This window comes from Anticarsia gemmatalis, chromosome 4 (assembly GCF_050436995.1).
Source record: "Anticarsia gemmatalis isolate Benzon Research Colony breed Stoneville strain chromosome 4, ilAntGemm2 primary, whole genome shotgun sequence".
In the NCBI taxonomy this organism is placed as follows: domain Eukaryota; kingdom Metazoa; phylum Arthropoda; class Insecta; order Lepidoptera; family Erebidae; genus Anticarsia; species Anticarsia gemmatalis.
In genome coordinates, this window is record NC_134748.1 from 11,722,981 (window position 1) to 11,742,446 (window position 19,466).

At 37.4% G+C, this 19,466-nt stretch overlaps 2 protein-coding genes across 3 annotated transcripts; one reads left to right on the plus strand and one right to left on the minus strand.

Moving 5' to 3' along the window:
• Window positions 1–72: 72 nt before the first annotated feature.
• On the plus strand, window positions 73–2,024 carry thoc6 (THO complex subunit 6). Its single transcript, XM_076113810.1, has 4 exons — window positions 73–278; window positions 384–773; window positions 1,050–1,212; window positions 1,645–2,024. The coding sequence occupies exons 1-4, from the start codon at window positions 175–177 to the stop codon at window positions 1,963–1,965; spliced, it is 978 nt and encodes a 325-aa protein (XP_075969925.1). The 5' UTR covers window positions 73–174; the 3' UTR covers window positions 1,966–2,024.
• LOC142972573 (uncharacterized) lies at window positions 2,019–18,831 on the minus strand. Of its 2 annotated transcripts, none has more exons than XM_076113808.1 (5): window positions 18,688–18,831; window positions 8,791–8,876; window positions 8,155–8,709; window positions 4,003–4,223; window positions 2,019–3,098 (listed from the first exon to the last, which is right to left on the minus strand). In XM_076113808.1, the coding sequence occupies exons 1-5, from the start codon at window positions 18,716–18,718 to the stop codon at window positions 2,648–2,650; spliced, it is 1,344 nt and encodes a 447-aa protein (XP_075969923.1). In that variant the 5' UTR covers window positions 18,719–18,831; the 3' UTR covers window positions 2,019–2,647. The 2 variants fall into 2 exon arrangements, with proteins under 2 accessions (XP_075969923.1, XP_075969924.1); XM_076113809.1 differs by lacking the exon at window positions 18,688–18,831 and adding an exon at window positions 8,958–9,349.
• Between the last annotated feature and the right edge of the window lie 635 nt (window positions 18,832–19,466).

The window sequence follows — 19,466 nt, forward strand, 5'->3', positions numbered from 1 at the left end:
ATCTCTGTTTTCAAATTGCCCAAAAGACCCGAGTTCAGCAGTGTTTACAGGACGCCATATTTAATCAAATGTCAACTTCGCTGAATGCCTGGAGGTTATGTTTTGATTGGGAATTTTAGGATTTTTTAAATAAAACGCTGCTATTACTACGTTTTACTTTAAAAGGATTTCAAAATGCTCGACAAAATTTTGTATAATACTGTGCTTTCCCAGACTTTGTCACCCTGTGGGAAGTATTTAGTAGCCGGTAACATTTATGGTCAGATAGCTGTATTTGAGTAAGTATTATTCAATGGTGATACTATTTGTCGCCAAATAAAGACTAACAGCATGGATTACGTAGGTTTAGCATTCTATTATTCATATACTTTGTTCTGTTTCAGCCTTGACCGTATTCTTAACCCAGTTGTGGAGCTTCTAACATCTGACTACAACAAGCCTAAACTTATTCACACCACCGAATCTGGGCATCAAATATGTAGTTTAGCAAGTACAGAGAAGTTTTTAATAGTTGGATCCGTCAATGAAATAACTGGATGGGATTGGAAGCATGTAATCAGTGGCAAACTGAGTAAACCTTCATGGAGTAACAAGATAGAATCTAAAACCTCTTTGGAGCAGGTAGATGTGAATAGTCTATGGTTGTCTGAAGATGAGGTCAAGCTGTATGCAGGATGTGGAGACAACAATATCTATGTGTATAATATGGAAGATGGCAGACTGCTATCAACATTTAAAGGACACACAGATTTTATACACTCTGTCCATGGCAAGTGAGTATTTACAACTCAAGATCTCATTTATGTTAGTAAAACCCTAGTGCCCTCCATACAATTCAAGTCAATTTACTACATGATGTGTGTATGTAATCTACTATGAAGGAGATAAAATTGTTTAATGTTTCATAACATCAACAAATGTGTCTAAAACAAGTTTGTAAACAACAATACAGCTTGTATTTTGGCCATATTCTGCTTTCTATTTTATTATATCATCTTGTATACCATTAATAAAAAAAATAGACTTTTAAAATGTCATATTCTTTCTAGGAACCAGCAACTGATATCAGCCAGTGAGGATGGCAGTGTGATGTTGTGGGACACAAGAACACGCTCACACACAAACAAACTGACTCCACACACTAACAGTAAAGTGAGCAGACCTGACATTGGCAAGTGGGTTGGTTCTGCGGCCCTCAGTGATGACTGGATTGTAAGTATATAGATTTTTCCCTAGGCTGGTAGTGTCCCACTGCTGGACAAAGGCTGGCCAAATGATAATTTATATGAGAAATTTTATCATTTGTTGGTGATCCCAATAAATAAGTAAATTACTATTTCCTTTCCTTTAAGTATATACTGAGTTGATATTATAAAAAAGGAAAAAAAAATTGGAATGAAATTTTTAAACACTTCAAATTATGAACAAATGACTGCTCTAGTTTTACTTATAGTGGTTTATTGAGTATAGAATGTTTCTTTTGCTCAATGAGGCATTTTCACATAAGACACCAGCGGGACTAGAGAAAGTCACTTTTCTGTAAGCATTAACTCTGTAAATTTATAAATTCACAACTAGCACTATGGCACAAAAGTCATCATTATTATATACTGTATTATCAATAAGCTTTCTATCTCCCATTAGGTTTGCGGCGGAGGTCCTCGCCTAGCACTCTGGCACCTACGATCATTAGACGCCGTCACAGTCTTCGACATCCCGGACCACGGGATCCACGTGTCATTCTTCCACGACGACTGTGTCATTGCCGGAGGAGCAGCCAAGCATTTATACCAGCTCTGCTACTCCGGCGAAGTGAAGGTAGAACTCCCCGTGTCAGCGACGACCGTCTACTCAGCAGTACTTAAAACAAGTCCCAATAAAATCCTGGCAATTGCCGGTTCAAGTCCTGAAATAGATCTCTGCACTACTTTTACTTATAGAGACCAGGTTTTGCATTTTCGGTAAGTAGTTTTCTATTGTAAGATTATTTTTTGGTAAATAATAAACGAAAGTAAGTTTTGAAACACTTTATTTTATTTACAGTCTTAAAATTGGTAGTATGATTGAGGTATGACATTCTATTAAATTAGATTTTACAGCTTCGAAACAATATTTTTCCTGCTTCTCTCTAAAGCGAAGTAACAAAACATCTGCCAGTATGATTTGATTTACAAACAAACAAAGTACCTTTTCAGAAGCTTAAATACGTAACGTAATATTTACAAAAACATACCTACACTTTTAATGCCATCAACGACTTAATTTTATTATTTGTGTGTTCACTCTTCTACGAAACAGTCGCATGCATGCAATGCGTGTAGCAAATGACTACATAGGCGTTAACATGCCCATGAATTCAACCCCACGAACTTAATTTTTTAAAACACGAATGTTGATATTGTGCTTTATTATTATCGTACTCAGGTCATATATGGATCTAACACTTATACAAATCTAAAACTCATATAAAAAGGGTGTTTTACAGCATCATGTAAAATGAGCCAATATGGGCCGACGACCAATAAATTAGATATCCTTTTTCTGCTTGTAACTTATAAACACCAAATGCTTTTATAATCATTGTTTACGCTTTGACACTCTGACCAACCTATAGGAACTGAATTTCCCTGTTTAATATAAACAAAAACTAAATATACCCATGTCCCGCTACAACAGCAGGTATGAACCCTTCACTACCATCTCGTTTCTTCACATAAAACCATTCAGCATCCACATCAGTCTCAACCCCCCCACCTTGGACTAACACGACAACATCCCCTTTCTGAACACTTAAAGTTTTATTCAACACACTGCCTTTATAATCACAATTCACTACTAACAATGTCTGTCGCACTTGTTTGAACGTCTTTTCCTTATCCAATTTGTCTACTGAACAAACAGATTTGGTCTTTAAGTATAAAGTATCAAAGTCTTTTTCCGCGCAGGAGTTTTTCGTTCGCCGTCTATTTGGGTAGCGGCATTCTGAACGTGTTCTACCACGCAGTTGTTCTTTCTCTGTGTCAGTGAGGTTGCCGCAAGGACGCGGGTAGATGTCAGTACTGCTTTCCCAGCATGGCGTCTTCTTTTGTGGTGATGTTCTGGAATATTCGAAGGATAAGTCAGTTTCTAGATATACATACATAATATCACCCCTATTATACCTGAAGGTGTAGACAGAGGTGTATGAAATACACTCACGTTTCGCCATTAGCAATCGTAGTGTCATGTAATAGCGGGCAGGCCTACTGCTATTTACCGGGTACGTAACCATACTTTAAGCTACTATTGAGCAATATTCTAAATGAATTAGTAAAGACCAACAGTATTTTGCCCGACCCGGGAATCGATCTAAGGCCTCATGATCAGCAGTCGGATGCACTACAAACAGGCTGCAGAAGCAGTCAGCTATCTATAAGATTAGTTAATGACGAAACATGTCGACGTTTGTCTAGTAATTTTTTGAGCTAAGTTTTTTCCCGTTATAAATCTATTTGTGACGTTTTAAATCGCTAAGTGTCCATGCTCAATTACCAGTATAAAATGTCCACTTAGTGCACCAATTATGCCTATTAGGTTGCTAATATTTCAAGACAGCAAGCGAAATTGCATTATAATTAGCTGTTCATCCTATCCGGTTTCGTGCTTTTACGCATATATTTTTTTATGATATCTACGCCGTATCTTGCTATTTCGATTCTTCGATCAAATACATCATACGTTAAGAAAACGGAACTCCAGTTATTTTGGCTGGTAGAAGAATTTTTATTTAGCTAAAAGCTTATGACCGTCTCTCGTCTTTGATATGTATGTATGTTATTTCTCTAACAGAAAAAAATCTCCCACTTAACCTAGATACCATTTAATGTAACGATATAAGTATGTAGGTATATAAGTATTTTTATCAGTTATTTGGTTACCATAGTACAAGCTCTTCTTAGTTTGGAATCAAATGACCGTGTGTGAGTTGTCCAATGATATTAATTTTTTTAGGAGGCTACCTACCTATTAGGCAGTATTCCCAGCGGCAGGCATGCGCTATACAGCACATACCCTTCCTCACCGTGCGGTGTTTGCGCATACAACCATTGTTCATTCTTGAACACTGCATTCACGACCGTTCCGAGCGGCAACGTTAGTTCTTGCTGGGATTCCTTCTGCGTTTGGTACAGAGTACTTGGATAGGCGATCACCACTGGTATGTTTCCTGGACGGTCTATAGACGCCTGAAAGAGAAAATAAACAATTTTGAGTCTCCAGATTTCAACAGGTTGCAGAATACTCGGGTGAATCATTTTCTTTTCTCATGCGCACTCCTTTCTAACGTTTCTTGTGTTTATATTTCGCAATTTTCGCCTTATGGTCATCGGCTAGTTGCTTTCAGATGTATATAAGTAAGTAACTACTCGAATAACTTGAAGTAAAAGCGTTTACATTTCCGGTGTTTTGTCTTTTCACGGACATATATTTACAAAATTGATTTAATGGGTGTGTCGCGTGTTATCGTCACAGCTTGAATTTCACAAACTACTGTGTTAATACACACGATAGTGTTGACACAAACTTAGTAGCTTTACAAGATTCGCATAATCTTCAATGTGACCCTAGTTAATGTGATAACGAGTAAACAGTGCAGTGGAAACAGTCTTTTAATAGGAGTTTAATAGAGCAAACGATAAATCGTCAAAACAACAATCACCATAATAATATCAAGAAAATATAACCGCGGAGTTCAAAAGCAATATTTATTTGTTTTCGCTATACATCAAATATAACATGTTAACTCATAAAATGTAATTTCCTTGGAAAGTTCTAATTTCGCACACCTACAAACTGGACTCTTATACCTCGAAGGCTTTTAAGAGGCATAAGTTGTTGTACATATTCACGAACACGGTCACCCGCCCACAGTTGTCCGTACATGGTAATTTAAGTATTTACTGTACTCGCCTTAGGTCACTATTGAGATCTTTTGGTATAAATACTATAACTGTCTCTTTTGTTTAGGCGATAGTGAATAAAACTGATCATGTCATCACGGGTTCCCGGGTCTAGTGGTATTTGCTATAGTGTGTGAAGTGCTATTGGGGTTTGCCAATTTATGCTAGACATTGCTAGAATACGCATAATTGACATTTAGTCTATATCGCTAATTGATGGTAGCCCCTCGCATGTTCAATTATTGTTATATCAACCACATTGTAAATCTTTTGGTGATTGAACAGATCATGGTGATGTCTTACAAAAAAGTCAGTGGCAGGGCATAGTCCTCGTAACTGGTGATCATGTACATATGTCAAGATGTGATGAGAATAAGGCAAGGGAAGATTGCAAGGATCGTTCCAAGTGGCGTTCTTTTGTCTCTGCTTACTCTTATGGGAAAAAGGCGCGATATGTGTGCTGTGTATGTATGTATTTCTCAACTGGAGCTTTATAACGAGGCCGAAGGGTATATATGACAATAGGCTTTCTCTATAGTCTATTAAATGGGACTAGGATTGTAAATGGCGAAACGAAAGTGTATTTCATACAGTTCTGTCTACATCTTTAGGTACCTATATAACAGGCGTGTATTATGTATGTAAATACTGTAAATACTACTTTTGAACATCAAAACAAGCACTACAAAATTTCAATCATACAACGCTAGCTCATTGACATGTAAATACGAGTTTAAGTAGATTTACCGGTATGTAACAGTTTAAGACAATAAGTAAATAACTTAAACGACAAATAAACGCGGTCGAAGTTGTTGACATGACTAATAAGGTTGTCAAACGTCTTCAAAGATCTACTGAGGTTTGTAGTATCCTGAACATCTAGACTTTCGTTAATAAACCTAGTTTTTAGGGCGTGTTACTTAAAAGTTAACCCTTTGACCGCCACGGTCGGCTACACTCGACAAATCAGAGAGCTCACAACACTTTCGTCGGCAAATGTCGACAAAAATATAGCGTCTAATAAAGTTAGCGTTGATTGTAATTTTTAGACTATGTCCTAAATCAACGTTTCTTAACCCTTTTCCGAGGCCCCTAGGGAGTCCAGCACTGTTGCAAGGACCAAAAAATACCAGATTAATTTCTTTTAACTTACTTAGTACCAAAAAAAAAACTTTTCATAATAATGTAAGGTTGGTGCTAAGTAAGCATGACTATTAGGACACTAATTGGCATTTGTTTTAAAGACAGAAATAGAGAGATAAGACAGCGGACCTCCACATGCTCGCGGACCTCAGTTTAAAGACCACTGTCCTAAATTATAGGGGTTGGCAACCCTAGACTTATAGTTGCCATAAATAATATTTTGCGCGTATTGAAGTATTAACCAAACGGTTTTATGCAAGGCTGTGTAAAGTTTAATTGTACAACGGACATATTACAAGTGGTTATAGTATATGACCGTAAATTGATGTGTGCTCACCGAAATGTGCTCTGTACCTATACCGTTTAGTTTCAGAGGAAACTGATTTTCATAAATTATTTTTTACCAGTGGTAAAAACCGTTGGTCCTTTATTTTTCCTATTTACTCATATACAGTTTCATTTATCTAGGAATTCGTGATTTCTTTCTTCTACACTAATTGTTTAATTCAGTTCTAAAAATTCTCCTACATATTTTGATCACGATTTCCCCCCTAAATGAAAAGACTGATATTCATAACAGTCGTTTTAATTTTAGCGGTAGGTAAAACACCTACCGTTTAAGCTTATTTCCAAACACTAAACCGCTTTCCAATTTCTAAACAGACGAACTAATTAATTTGATTTGCAAATTAACAAACAATAATCCCTCGTTAAGTACTTTGGCAATGTTGCTGAAACAACGCTAATCCGAAACTAACGATGTTAATAAATATATCAGTTTCATCAAAACCTGTATTTTATTTATTCCGTTTTAGTCTTGAAATCTATTGTAAGGGTAATATAGAAGTACGTATGGATTCAGCATCCAATGCAATATGCAATTTCAATATTCTATTTCTACTCAACTATTACATTTTCTATAACAGTAACCCAACCTACAAAGTTTAAGTAATTCTCTTCATTCAGAGCTCAGTACGAATGACTGAAATTATGTTTTCGATCAGTAAAACGGAGATTTTACGAAAATAGATAATATTAAAGTTTCGAGGTAAAAACCGTATAGGAAAATATCACAAAATACATTCTGTAAAAGTAGTCGTTGCCCGGCGCCCGTACAAAAGAGGTCAATATAAATTATAATTAATAACAAAACACTTATGATTCCGCCTTTAATGTTACGACTTAAACATAAACCTTTGAGTAATTTCCTCTCTTGGAAATAAACTTATTACTTTTATTATAAGTGCCCCAATCTTAACGCCAATCGTTCATGCGGATTTTATGATTGCGTGGGATAATAAGTATTGTATCGCATACCACTTTGACTATATAGCACGAGATATGTGCTGCCTCAAACCCCTTAAGGCTTTTTAATTTTCTGTTCGACAAAGGTCAAATACAAATTATCGTAACCTCTCAAGACGATTTTTAACCGTCTCCCATGAAATATCGCATTGCCGTCCGAACAGAACTGGCGCAATTAACACCGTAACGTTTAACCTCAACAAAGATATATTGTTGTTTTAAATAAACCGCATTGATGAATGGCTCTCCGCCGCGAGATTATCTTGTAGCCCTATATTACTTTAACTCTAAAAACATTCACTTAAGGGCCATTATCATGAGCGCAACTCAAAAATAAAATCGCCAGATAATAAGTCCCGAACTCTTCATCCGAATTTACAACAAAAACTTCGGAAAGAATATCGGAAATTTTAAATGACTTGCAATTTATGCGAAGTCCAATTTTGCGCCAATTTCGCGGCTTACATTGTACAATCGGGTTTATGCTTTAAAGTAACGCACAAAAACCGTACGTACAGCGTAACGTCATAATAACATCGAAGAAATGAATAATGATCGAGATTTACAGGTGCATTTAAATTCTTTTGTAAAAAAGATCCGTTAATATCCGCAATAACGAATGCCAAGAAATGATGAATGACTTTTGGCAAATTAAAATGGGTTACGTGATATTAATATTTTGCATTAAAGGGTTCTTATCTCTCTTGCAGCGATTAACCTCGATGTAACTGTGTATAGTGCGTAAAGTATTATTTGATTAATTACTTACCTCTGTAAGGAAGCTGTCCAAATCTCTAATGTCGTATCCGAATTTTCCATTGTGGTGTCTCTTCTTTCTCCTGTGTCGGTGCCTGTGCTTCTTCCTCACATACTCTTCCGTCCCTACACTAGTGTCAGAGTAAGTGTCCTGCACATTAGCGAATTCCTCGCACGCGTTCCTAAACCTAAGGTTGTGGTAATACTCGTTCCGTCCGACCACTCTATCCTTCACGTCTCTAGACTTGCACTTTCTGTAGCGTTCGATTTCATTCAGCTTCTGGTTATGATTCTTGTCCAAATCGTTTCCTATCACTGTACTTTTAATTCTGTCTTCAGTCTGTAGTTTGTTCGTCGTCAGTTTTGCATTTTCCAGATTTTCTTTTAACACCCATGTGAGTGATATTTTTGATTTATGACGATGTGCCAGAGGCGTGGAGTGCCACAGACCCATATTGATATCTCTTATCTCTGCGTACTCTACACTGGAATCAGGATTGTCATCTGTTGGAGATGATATTTTGCAATTTGCTAGCAAGTCTAGAACTTCGCATGCTGGAGCGGAAGTCTGAAAATTATAATTATCACTGTAACTATCATTCACAATTTAAACTTCATAACGATACAATATCTCCTCAATTTTGCGTACCGTATTATTAAGTTCTTGTGGTTCGTTACCGTCAAAAGGGATCACTCGTTCACTATACGGCGGCGGTAATTCTTTAAACGTAATTTCTGGAAGTCAAATAATAAACGATTAAAAATCACAATGGACCGTAATTCCTCACCGGATACTATTAATAACGAGATTTATACCATAGTCAGCTGAGCGGATTATTGGGCATAAATAATCAAGTCGCAGTCATAACAATGAAAGTGGGCGAGTGCGCGAAACAATGCCGTCCCGAGGGGATGCGCGCTCCCGGACTACGAGCGGCTCCCGTGCGCGCGCGCCTGCGTCCGCTCCGCGCCGCCCACCGTCCGCGGGCTCGCGAGTCGCGCCCAGCACTGTGAGCCGCTCAACCGCGCTGCGACCACTCCGAGCCTCCGACCGCTGATACACTATCTTCATAGCCCTCCTCTAAAAAATCTCGCCACATTCTCACAGTACAGAGCGGACGCGGTCGCAATGGAATACGTCAAACACGCCTCGGGACATGATTCGCAGCCGCCGCAGACGTTCAGTCGTGTGAGTGATCGGTCAAGTACTGATTGGCGCGCCCTGACCGCTTATCAACACTCCGAGTCTCTCTCGATGAGCCTTAATGGGAGACTCGGGGAGGAATAGTAGAAATGCGGCAGTCACGCACGAGCCGCTAATTGTCAGGTGCTAACAGACGAACAATGAGTTCTAAGCGCGAGCATTTTAACACTTCTCACGCTTTTGAACGGTTCCGAAGCGTCAAAATACACACCTGTGTTTGTTTCGTTGTCTTGTCCACTCTACCGGTTGATTTGTATAACATTGTTCTGTAATCGAAGCGTTTTACTAACAACTATGATACAATGGCGAATCAGTGGGTAACATGAAGTCATTATAAGTTAAAAGAATGTCTGTATTGTCATATTTCTTTCATCGTTTTGTAATTTGTGGGATGTTGGAGGCGTGTTATTCATTATCGTCTTTGTACATGATGATCCATGCACGCAATGTGAGTCTGCAAGTATGAGTGCAACTATATTGAAAGATAACTTTAATATAGTACCTATATCTGGTTTGGATAAACGCGAGGCATATATCATAGTTTGTAATAAAATGTCATACACGTGTTGATTTAAAGCTTAACTGGGATGCGATGTTGCGTGAAGATGTTATGCTCATATAAACTCAGAATGTGTTTCTAAATATTGCAGAGAAAAAAAATGTGTAGACAAACAGACAAAATTATCCTCGTTTATCTTAATAGTTAACTTAATTAATCAATTTAAGTATTAATCATCATATTGTAGTTAATAACTTTGTCATAAAAGTAGTTGGTATACTTATAAGTAGTTACGCTAAAGCGTGCCATGGAAATTGCCGATAAATTAGTAATGCTTCTGGTGCTTATTTTTTTATTTCAGATAGGTAAAAAGACCGGAATGAGTTATATTTAATTTTTAATTTATAGATACTTAATCATAAGTCCATTTGTACATCCTGTTTGTGCATTTATTCCTGGAATAAACTGAATGCCGATGAAAACATGCCTCCCAAAAGTTAGCGGTGGTCTGTATTTAAGTGCGTACCTCCGAATATTTTCCGTGCTTATCGCCTACCACCTACGCAGTGTCCACTTTTGTTTACCCGTGACGGTGACAATTTTATTGCTCTCTTTATTTACGAACGCCATAAAATAACGACAGCTATAACATTTGCGAGTTTTACATTCCGCGAAATTGGAAAGTGAGACAGTGTTGAGGCTGTGTCGCGAGCGTTACTCGGACGGCAATTTCACGGTTTTATTGCGTCCAATAATACTTTACCGCTCTCACATAATAATTGTTATTACATACTTGAAATACGCACGTAATTATACAATTCGTTACAAAATATACACAACACAGCGGCCGCAACGTGTTGTTGGTTCCGCAAGGAAATGTACGAGTTTGTGTGCCTCGATTATAGTTTAATAAATAAAATTAATTACTTTCACTGCACCGCCACCCACGAGGTTTATTTATTTTATTGCAGCCACACTGCCATCTTTAGATAGTTTGGTGAGATTGTGGAGAAGAAAGATTAGATACATTTATCTTGAAATAGTTGAGATTGTTAGACGAATAGCAAAATTGATGTCTTTAGTGCGGCATTCTATACGCCCATCCGAAATCACAAACTTAAGAATAATTTTCCAAATATGTGCACACATATAATAACTTAAAATGATTTATTAATGTTGACGACCTACTAAAGACTTATCGATGGGCACGTTTCACAAAATATTCTTTATATTTTTTCCGTATAATTCTTGGGTTAACAGGCGTGAAAACGGAAGACAATACATTTAAGTTAAATCACGAGCATATCGCTATGTGTGGAATGTGTCGTCACAATGAGGTGGAATCCCGCACAGATCACGACACTGCCGAAAACGTGCGTACGCGCATCCCGAATGATATCCCGCCGTGCAAGCGAGTTTTTATGTTTTCAATTTTTATATCAATATTTTTGATATTAGTACTAAAATTTTATTTTCCCACTACCATAATATGAGATTTATAGCATGGAAGAGAGAGAGTCTAAGACAAAACATTTTAGATTTTAAAGTAATAAATGTAGCAATGGGCGGTGCTGTGGTAGGCTACGATTCAAGTGGGCTGTGATATACTAAAGCACGGCCGTCTCCTGTCTGAATTAAGATGATTAGGAGTTGTACAGTTGTCGATTTTTCGACCTTTTTAGCTTAATTTTAATTGTTGTAAGTCTATCGACCGGCAACAATCAAACGACCCTCTAACAGTCGTAGTCAGTAGGTATGTACTTTTTTTAGAATCTATCCTTCCCGTCTCCGCCGCACGATTTATCCCGGTACCTACAGGTGTATTCGTTTTTATACACCTTGCATCCTTATGAAACGCTTTTAATAGAGCAGGAATAAGTAAGTAAGTAAATAAGTTTAATCTGCTTTATCAATTCCAGATCTATTATATTTTGTCAATTTCTGAAAAAAATCTTGTGATTGGGTGCCTAAAAAAGAAACGACTTTTGAGCAAAAAAAAAATAGTATGACTGATGTTAATTCAATTCAGCTATCAGTAAAGATGAAATAGAAATAATTTCCACTGTTTCAAGAAAGTTCTTCACCAGCTGACGGTCCGATTCTTCAACATAAATCAAGGAACAACATCTAAGTCCTAAGTCAATTAAAACATCTTAGATTCGCGAGTCCTATTTGTCCTTATTAACTCGTATTTAACGATACAGTTTAATTACATTTGCGTCCATACAAATAAATTAACTATATTTATAGTTAAGATAGACTAATGGCTGTTAAACTTTACGACCACTGGTGAAAAAGAAAACCTATTGATTTTAATTGCTATTATCTTTATTAATATCTATACTAATATTATAAAGCTGAAGAGTTTGTTTGTTTGTTTGTTTGTTTGTTTGTTTGTTTGAACGCGCTAATCTCAGGAACTACTGGTCCGATTTGAAAAATTATTTCGGTGTTAGATAGTCCATTTATCGAGGAAGGCTATAGGCTATATATCATCACGCTGAGACCAATAGGTGCAGAGTAGCAATAAAAAATGTTACAAAAACGGGGAAAATTTTGACCCATTCTCTCTTATGTGACGCAAGCGAAGTTGCGCGGGTCAGCTAGTTACATATAAGTATTTGTCACTAAAATACTTCTATCTGAGATCCCGGGAAGAGACATCATCAGCTTAGCCTTTCTTCCAACTATATTGGAGTCGGCTTCCAGTCTCACTGGATGCAGCTGGATACCAGTATTTTCATGGAGCGACTGCCCATCGGACCTCCATAACCCAGTTGCCTGGTTTATGAAACGATACGCTTCGGTAAGACTGGTTGACAGACTTTCAAGCTTCTGACGACTGTCAAAGATTTTTGAAAATGACAGCCGGGACCCACAATTTAACGTCCCTTCCGAAACACAGAAAAGCTCGATATGTATAAAATGACAGATAGTCACCTGTTCACAGAACAACCTCAGCATATAGCTTAACCTTAGAGATCAATCCGCGCGGCTGTTGTTAACTAAGCCATAAGTTGGGAAAGAGTATCGTCTCAGAATAGTAGACGGGTCTTAATCTTAACTCTGTCATGCTGATCTTTAAGATTTATCATAAGAACTGTTAAGACTTCAAGGGTTTTTTATAAAGCAGTAAATAGTTATTGGCATAAAATAATATATTCCATAGTTTCTATTAATACACAGTTCGCGTTAGCCACATTTCGACTGTTTATTAAAATTGAATCCCGATTACATATATCAAAAGAAATTGCTTATAGATGTTCGATAATAACATTAAAAATTCACATATAAACCATACAATATGAACTAGCTATTAGTTTAAACATGTTATTATGGAGATCATTATCGGTAAGTCATTACGTGCGTCCACGAAATATTTTTTAGGAACGCCTACATCGTCTTAGATTTAAACTTAATAACATTAACGTTATCGCCAAAATCTTTTATAATAAACCGATGTGAGAAGGTGCCAAGTATTTAAAATATATACCTGTTTGTATAAACTAAGATAAATAATCTTAGATGATACCGCTAACGAGTTCATCGTAATGTGACAGAAAATTATGAGAAACTCTAATTGGAGTTTTGGTTTACATATTTAAATCAAGCGTGTAACTGGTTGACATTCGAGTATAATGGTGTTTTCGTAAAACATGAGTTATTAATGAATTATTGGTCATAACGACTGGCTGTTATATCTTTATCATATTCTTGAGGCGCTCATAGTAGTTGTCTTTTTACGTAAACGAGCAGTGGATTAAGCAACTTTCGGCGTGGTCATTCTAAAGATGGGTGATCGTATAGAGGTATTTAAACCGAGCGTCTACGGAGGACACGTAAAACGTCAGTCCCGGTTGTTATCAATTAAGGCACTCGCAAAGTTGTCAAAGACCTTCGGCAGCTTAGAAACCTTTGAAACTAGGTTGATCACTAACCATAGTATACAATGAAAAACTCATATTCTGATTAATTCAACGTCAGTTAAAGCCCGTTTTAGTTGTAAATTCATTTTAAAGGGATGCGTGCCTTACGGTATACCAGCTATAAAAGACTCTAATGCCTGCTGCGGTGCTCCCCGGAAGATCTTCACACAACAGACGATATTTACATTTCGTGCATAAAATTAAATATTCTTGAATTTTAGTGTGGAGTTGAATGGCAAATTGATATTCTATAGCGCATGAGATGTCCAGCCATTGTGAAGATATGAATACTTGGTTTAAAAACAATACTCATAACTTTTTAATAGACGAACTGACCCGTGTGGGTCCACGCGTGTAATTCCAGTAAAATAATAAATTGTTTTTTTGAAAAGAATTAAGTACCTACTTCTTTTCAAAACTACTACTACTACTAACTACCGCTTGTCTTTGATTCTTCAGGTATTTCAGCTATGAAATGACCCAAATATAATTTGTTTGTAATCATCAGGATAAGATTCGTATAGGATAGCCAGGATTCAAATTCTATGTTATTCTCCGGGCAAAATGTTACTCGAATGACGGACTGATAGTAGAATTAAAATAAAAAACAGTTCTAAACCACATAACTGTGTTCCCAGCACATTTATTAAAGACAGCTATTAATACACGAACCTATTTAAATGTTACACGATATTTACATAACATAACTGAACAAAAAATAGCGCATCATAATCGCTACGGCTCCGTGAGTGAAATTCGTGAATTCGCGTCAGAATCACTGGCAAGCTGGTAGGAGGGCACGCTCAAATTAGGGGTAAGTGTAGGCAACCGATAATTGCAGCGTGGGAACGAGTCCAGGCGAACGAAGGGATAGCAACAACTGATCTTATGGATACAGGACTTTAGATTTAAGAAATGATGAATTTTATGTAAGGGTCTGAATTGGAACTTAAAGCTATCTCAAGTATCCTCGAGAAAGGAACGGCAGTTTTCGGGATGTAACTGAAAAGCAATATATGTAATTTCACTGTAATTTGACTGGTTAAAAAATGTCTCAGAAAAAAACAATATTAAAATTTTTAAAACCTTTCGTTGACTCTTAAGTGTTTTCAAAACAACCAATAAGTAGGTACCTATTTGTCCACAAAATGGGTAAATTACTGACCTATCTGAATTTGTTTTCTCATGAACAACTAGAATATAGTAAAATACTGGATTTGGAAATAATCAGTGTAAGTTATTCATTCATTTTGTTATTTAGAACCGGCCTGGAGCAGCCAGGAAGAGCCTGCGAATTCGACTGCTTTCAGTACATTTAACTAGAATACATTTTTAGGAAACTCTATAACTCATATCTTTAGAATACGCAAACTCTACCCAACTGCTAGATAAAAGAAACAGTGAAAGTATATTATTAGAAATTATCTTTATGTAATACATTCAATATTTATGTGTTTTGGATTTCGATATCAAACGGAAGAACACGTAATCGTTTCGTCTAGTAATTTATTGACACCGATTCGTATTATTTTTTTATTATTGCACACCATAATATTATTTATGTAACTGTTTGAACTATCGGGTATCGATTCGACGCGGTTTGGTAACTTGTATATTACAAATCATTAATTACCTTTTATTTTTATAATTTTACTAGGAGCCTGCCCCGTTTTCGTCCGGTTCTAAAATTTTATACTGTAGATTCCATTCCCGCGGGAATTTCGATACCACCGATCCCATACAAACTTTGGCCCGACTGTTACAAATATGTTAAAAAAAGTTCAAGTATCCAATTTAGTAAAGTTGTTCAAATGTTATGCGCGTACATACATTTAGGTGATTATTTTTTATTTTTTTAGATGTTTAGATTATTTCTAAACCGTAATTAGCGTTAAATTTGTTTGTAGACAGTACTTCCCCTATGCACCTACATCGCATTGCACGCCACAATCGGCGAAAAGGTAAAATTGCTGCGCGGGCGCATTACTGCGTCCCGCGCTCTCTGACTAACGCAAGGGCTGCCATCAAAACCGGGAAGATAATGGGAATATACGACTAAAACTACCGAAGAACTCATTAAAATACAGCCCCTTCACTAAAGACACATGAAATTACTACGCAAAAGTTGTGAGACACATTATTCTTATGATCTTAGTATTTTTTTTTTGGTCCAGAGTCCTCTCTCGATTTGTATCTACGGCAGCCCTATCGGTATAAGGTAAGACACCTGCACGAATAACGCATTGTGTGCATCCAGTAATGACTCCATGTATCCTCGGACCTTCCCCTCACGTACAAAAATGTGCATACAACAAGGAACAACGATTTGTCTTTAAACAGACACTAGAAACATTATTATACTAGAATGTAGTATTCTTTAATTATATCTCAGTTCAATAACCCGACATACTAGAATTAAATTATTTATTTTATGATCTCGAACTCGTTTTTGCGAAAGTGATATTCATTTTCTACTAATATTTAGCCGAATAATGTCGAGTTACAATAGAAAGTGATAGTGGAGGTCAGTGGTACGCTTTCCTAATGTCGCAAAACACAGTATATCTGTGACCAATAGGTAATCACGGATAGATGCAGTAGCCATTCGTCGCGGCCACCATCGCCGCCACGGTGAGCGGTGACATCTTTACAAAATGGACACGTAATTATGTTTATATGTATTTTATTACGCGAATTACCATCTGGTAATGGTCATCATAGTTCAAAATGGTCAGCCGCGATTTGCCGCGGTGATTTTGCAAATTGTGTACGCAAATATTGTGGTCGTGTACGCCAAAATGATTGATTTAGTTCTTACAAATTATCGAGTTTTTTTTTTGTAAGTATTTTTTCCATCGTAAATTATTTCCATAGTAAATCCACCTACTTATAGAAAATTAGTAAAATCAAAAAGATTCCTCGAATAAAGTAATGATAAAAATCTGGCTTCAAAGATATTGCCATCTATCTATGCATCCGCGCATAATTAAGCCGTGTTATAATGCCTCTCGGTCAGTCGGTTCATTAAATACGTCAATAAAATATACTTCGCTCCTAATACCTAGATAGCTGAGCCAAGGTTCCGTCATATCTCGATGTCAAACTTATCCATAACGACGTGACTTGGTCAAGGAAGGGCCTGTCCCTTCGCCTTGAGTCTAACTCACTGGCCACGCTCCTATCCATCTCGGATTTCAAAATCTCGCATAATTTATCTTAACAAGAAATGTAATTTGTTTAGACTGACGCAAAGTGGACGACGGAGCTCGCACACAATGCTCACTCATTCCGATATCGTTTGTTTTACAACGCCTAAATACTGGTTTGCATTACCATCATTTACTCTACGAACAAATGTACCGTTTTCGTTGTTCGAATATAATCTCCTGTAACCGAACACTACACGGTACTTAAACGGCAAAACGTTTAATTATTACATCTATGCCCAGTTCCAAACGTATCATTAACAATTCGACGTAGCGATGGTATCATAAATGCTCGATCATCGCTTGGCTGTTTTCGGCATCCACATGGAATTCCAGCCGCACTGGCATTCGGGAAAGCGATTAAAATTCACAAAAAAGAGCTTTACGTACAGTAATTTAAGGTCAAGAAGGAGCGTGATCTCGACGCAGTGGATAAAAATTATTTATTTGCGTGGGGCGCGGCAATTAGGGGGGCGGAGCGCGTCTGCGCGCACGACCTCTCGACCCTCGGCCTGCGCCCGCGCCGCCCGTGGACACTCGTCCTGTCACGCTGACGGCCCGGCGAAACAATTTCCAAATTGCAATCGCTCTGCAACACGATCTCACCTACTTTCGTGAAATATGCTTTACATTTTCGCATTTTTCGCGCAAGACATTTAAATTGCTCGTCTGCCTTTTGAGATAAATGTTTAAAGACTACGTACGTAGTCTTTTTTGTATTTCCAAGATTACGCCTATTAACCAGAAAAACGGTAGATTAAATGACTCGCTTGAAACGAATGAAAAAGGTTTTAAGGTCATTTATTTTCATAGTATTAACATGCTCCAAATACCCATATGCCACAGGTTTGGTCGGTTTTATTATTGCATTCTTAAAAGGAGATGCAATTACGATACAGCATGTATCGGTCGCACGCGCACATGCTCTCATCGACGCAAACGCCGACGAAAGGTAGGCGGTGAGTAGAAATTAACCCGCGCTCTACTATCTGATACCTGATGTTGCTCTTTAGTTTCTTAATGCTTTTGTTGCTGATGATGACCGTAGGGAACTAGCCATGAAGACGATTAATTTGCGCGCTACAACGCGCGGTGAGCGTATGATGTGCAACTACAGGATCTAAGTATGCGTGGATGGAATTCGCAGAATTCGCCGGAGCAATAATTGGTTCAGGCCGGGGTATAAACGCTGGGTAATTAAATTAATACTAGAGAAATTGATTCTTCTAATCTCTTTAGATCTAGGTAAGTATCTAGGATAGTCGACTAGGTACATAGGTAAGTGGAAACAACAACTAAGATATGGAGGATACATCAATCAATCCACATCTTGCCAGCTTATAGTAGGAGAATACACGTGCTCGGTAGTTGGAGAGTAATTTCAAACAATAATTAATTTCTGACCGATCAGTCTTTAGGTAGGTACGTAGGTAGGACTGTCTTTTACGTCGTCGTAAACTCGAAATCGTATAATTACAGCATGCCCCAAATTATACTAATACCATAAATTCGCTCAGTAGCCAGACTAGTGTACAATTAAATCTGATTGTAAGGTATCTAGCGATCAGAACAGCTGCAGAACCGGAAGGGGTCGCGATTTGAATGCAACGGAAACACCGGAAACATTAACGAACCTATTTACATACAACTGAACTACAATAGTTGAATATTGAATAACTAAGATTATACGACAAATGTAAATGTGACTTACTCTCTCTGAACTTGTTGAAGATCCTCTTCATATTGGGGGTAGTTCTAAAATAGAGATGTCTCTTTTTAATTTTCGTAGTTTTCTTTTCTCTCTCTATGTCTATCTCTTGTATTTATGGCCAGGTGTGTAGTGTCCCGGCACGCGCCCGCGACACTAATGCTGAACACGGAGTTGGGTGTCACGCTTGGCTGCGCACGCGCCGGTAGCGTCGCGGGGTGGATAAACTCACATCTTAATGCACGCCCTCTTGCCTGATATGGTGTGGGTTCGCTCATTTGCGAACCTTTGTGACTAAGTTAAAGGCTTTGTCTTGACTCATATACCTAACCTATTGTTTTTGTCCACTCATGATTCAGTCAACTCCTTAAATAAAATTAAAGATTCAAATTAGGTGATTAAAGATATAAGAAAGTTGTAATGCCTCTTAAATGTTGAGTATAACGTTGAATTCTGTAATTAAATTGTTGCACATTTTCTCTTATAACAAGCATATAATTTTATGTAACATATTACGAACATGCGGATTTATGACGGCGAAGTCGTGCCGTGTTTCAGTACAGAGTTTAAATGACTCGTTTACTTTTAACTATCAGTTTGGGTTTCATGATCATTAAACTCAGGAAAAGTTCAACTTTATTATGAAATAAACCAGTGAATATTTAGGTCATCTTTAATTGCATTTGTCTGCATGGCCTGGTAGGAAAAGTCTTGCTAGAGTTTTTCTCCTAGCCTAGCTATTTCTATAGATCTCCAGAAATTTCAGTATTGTCTCTATCAGA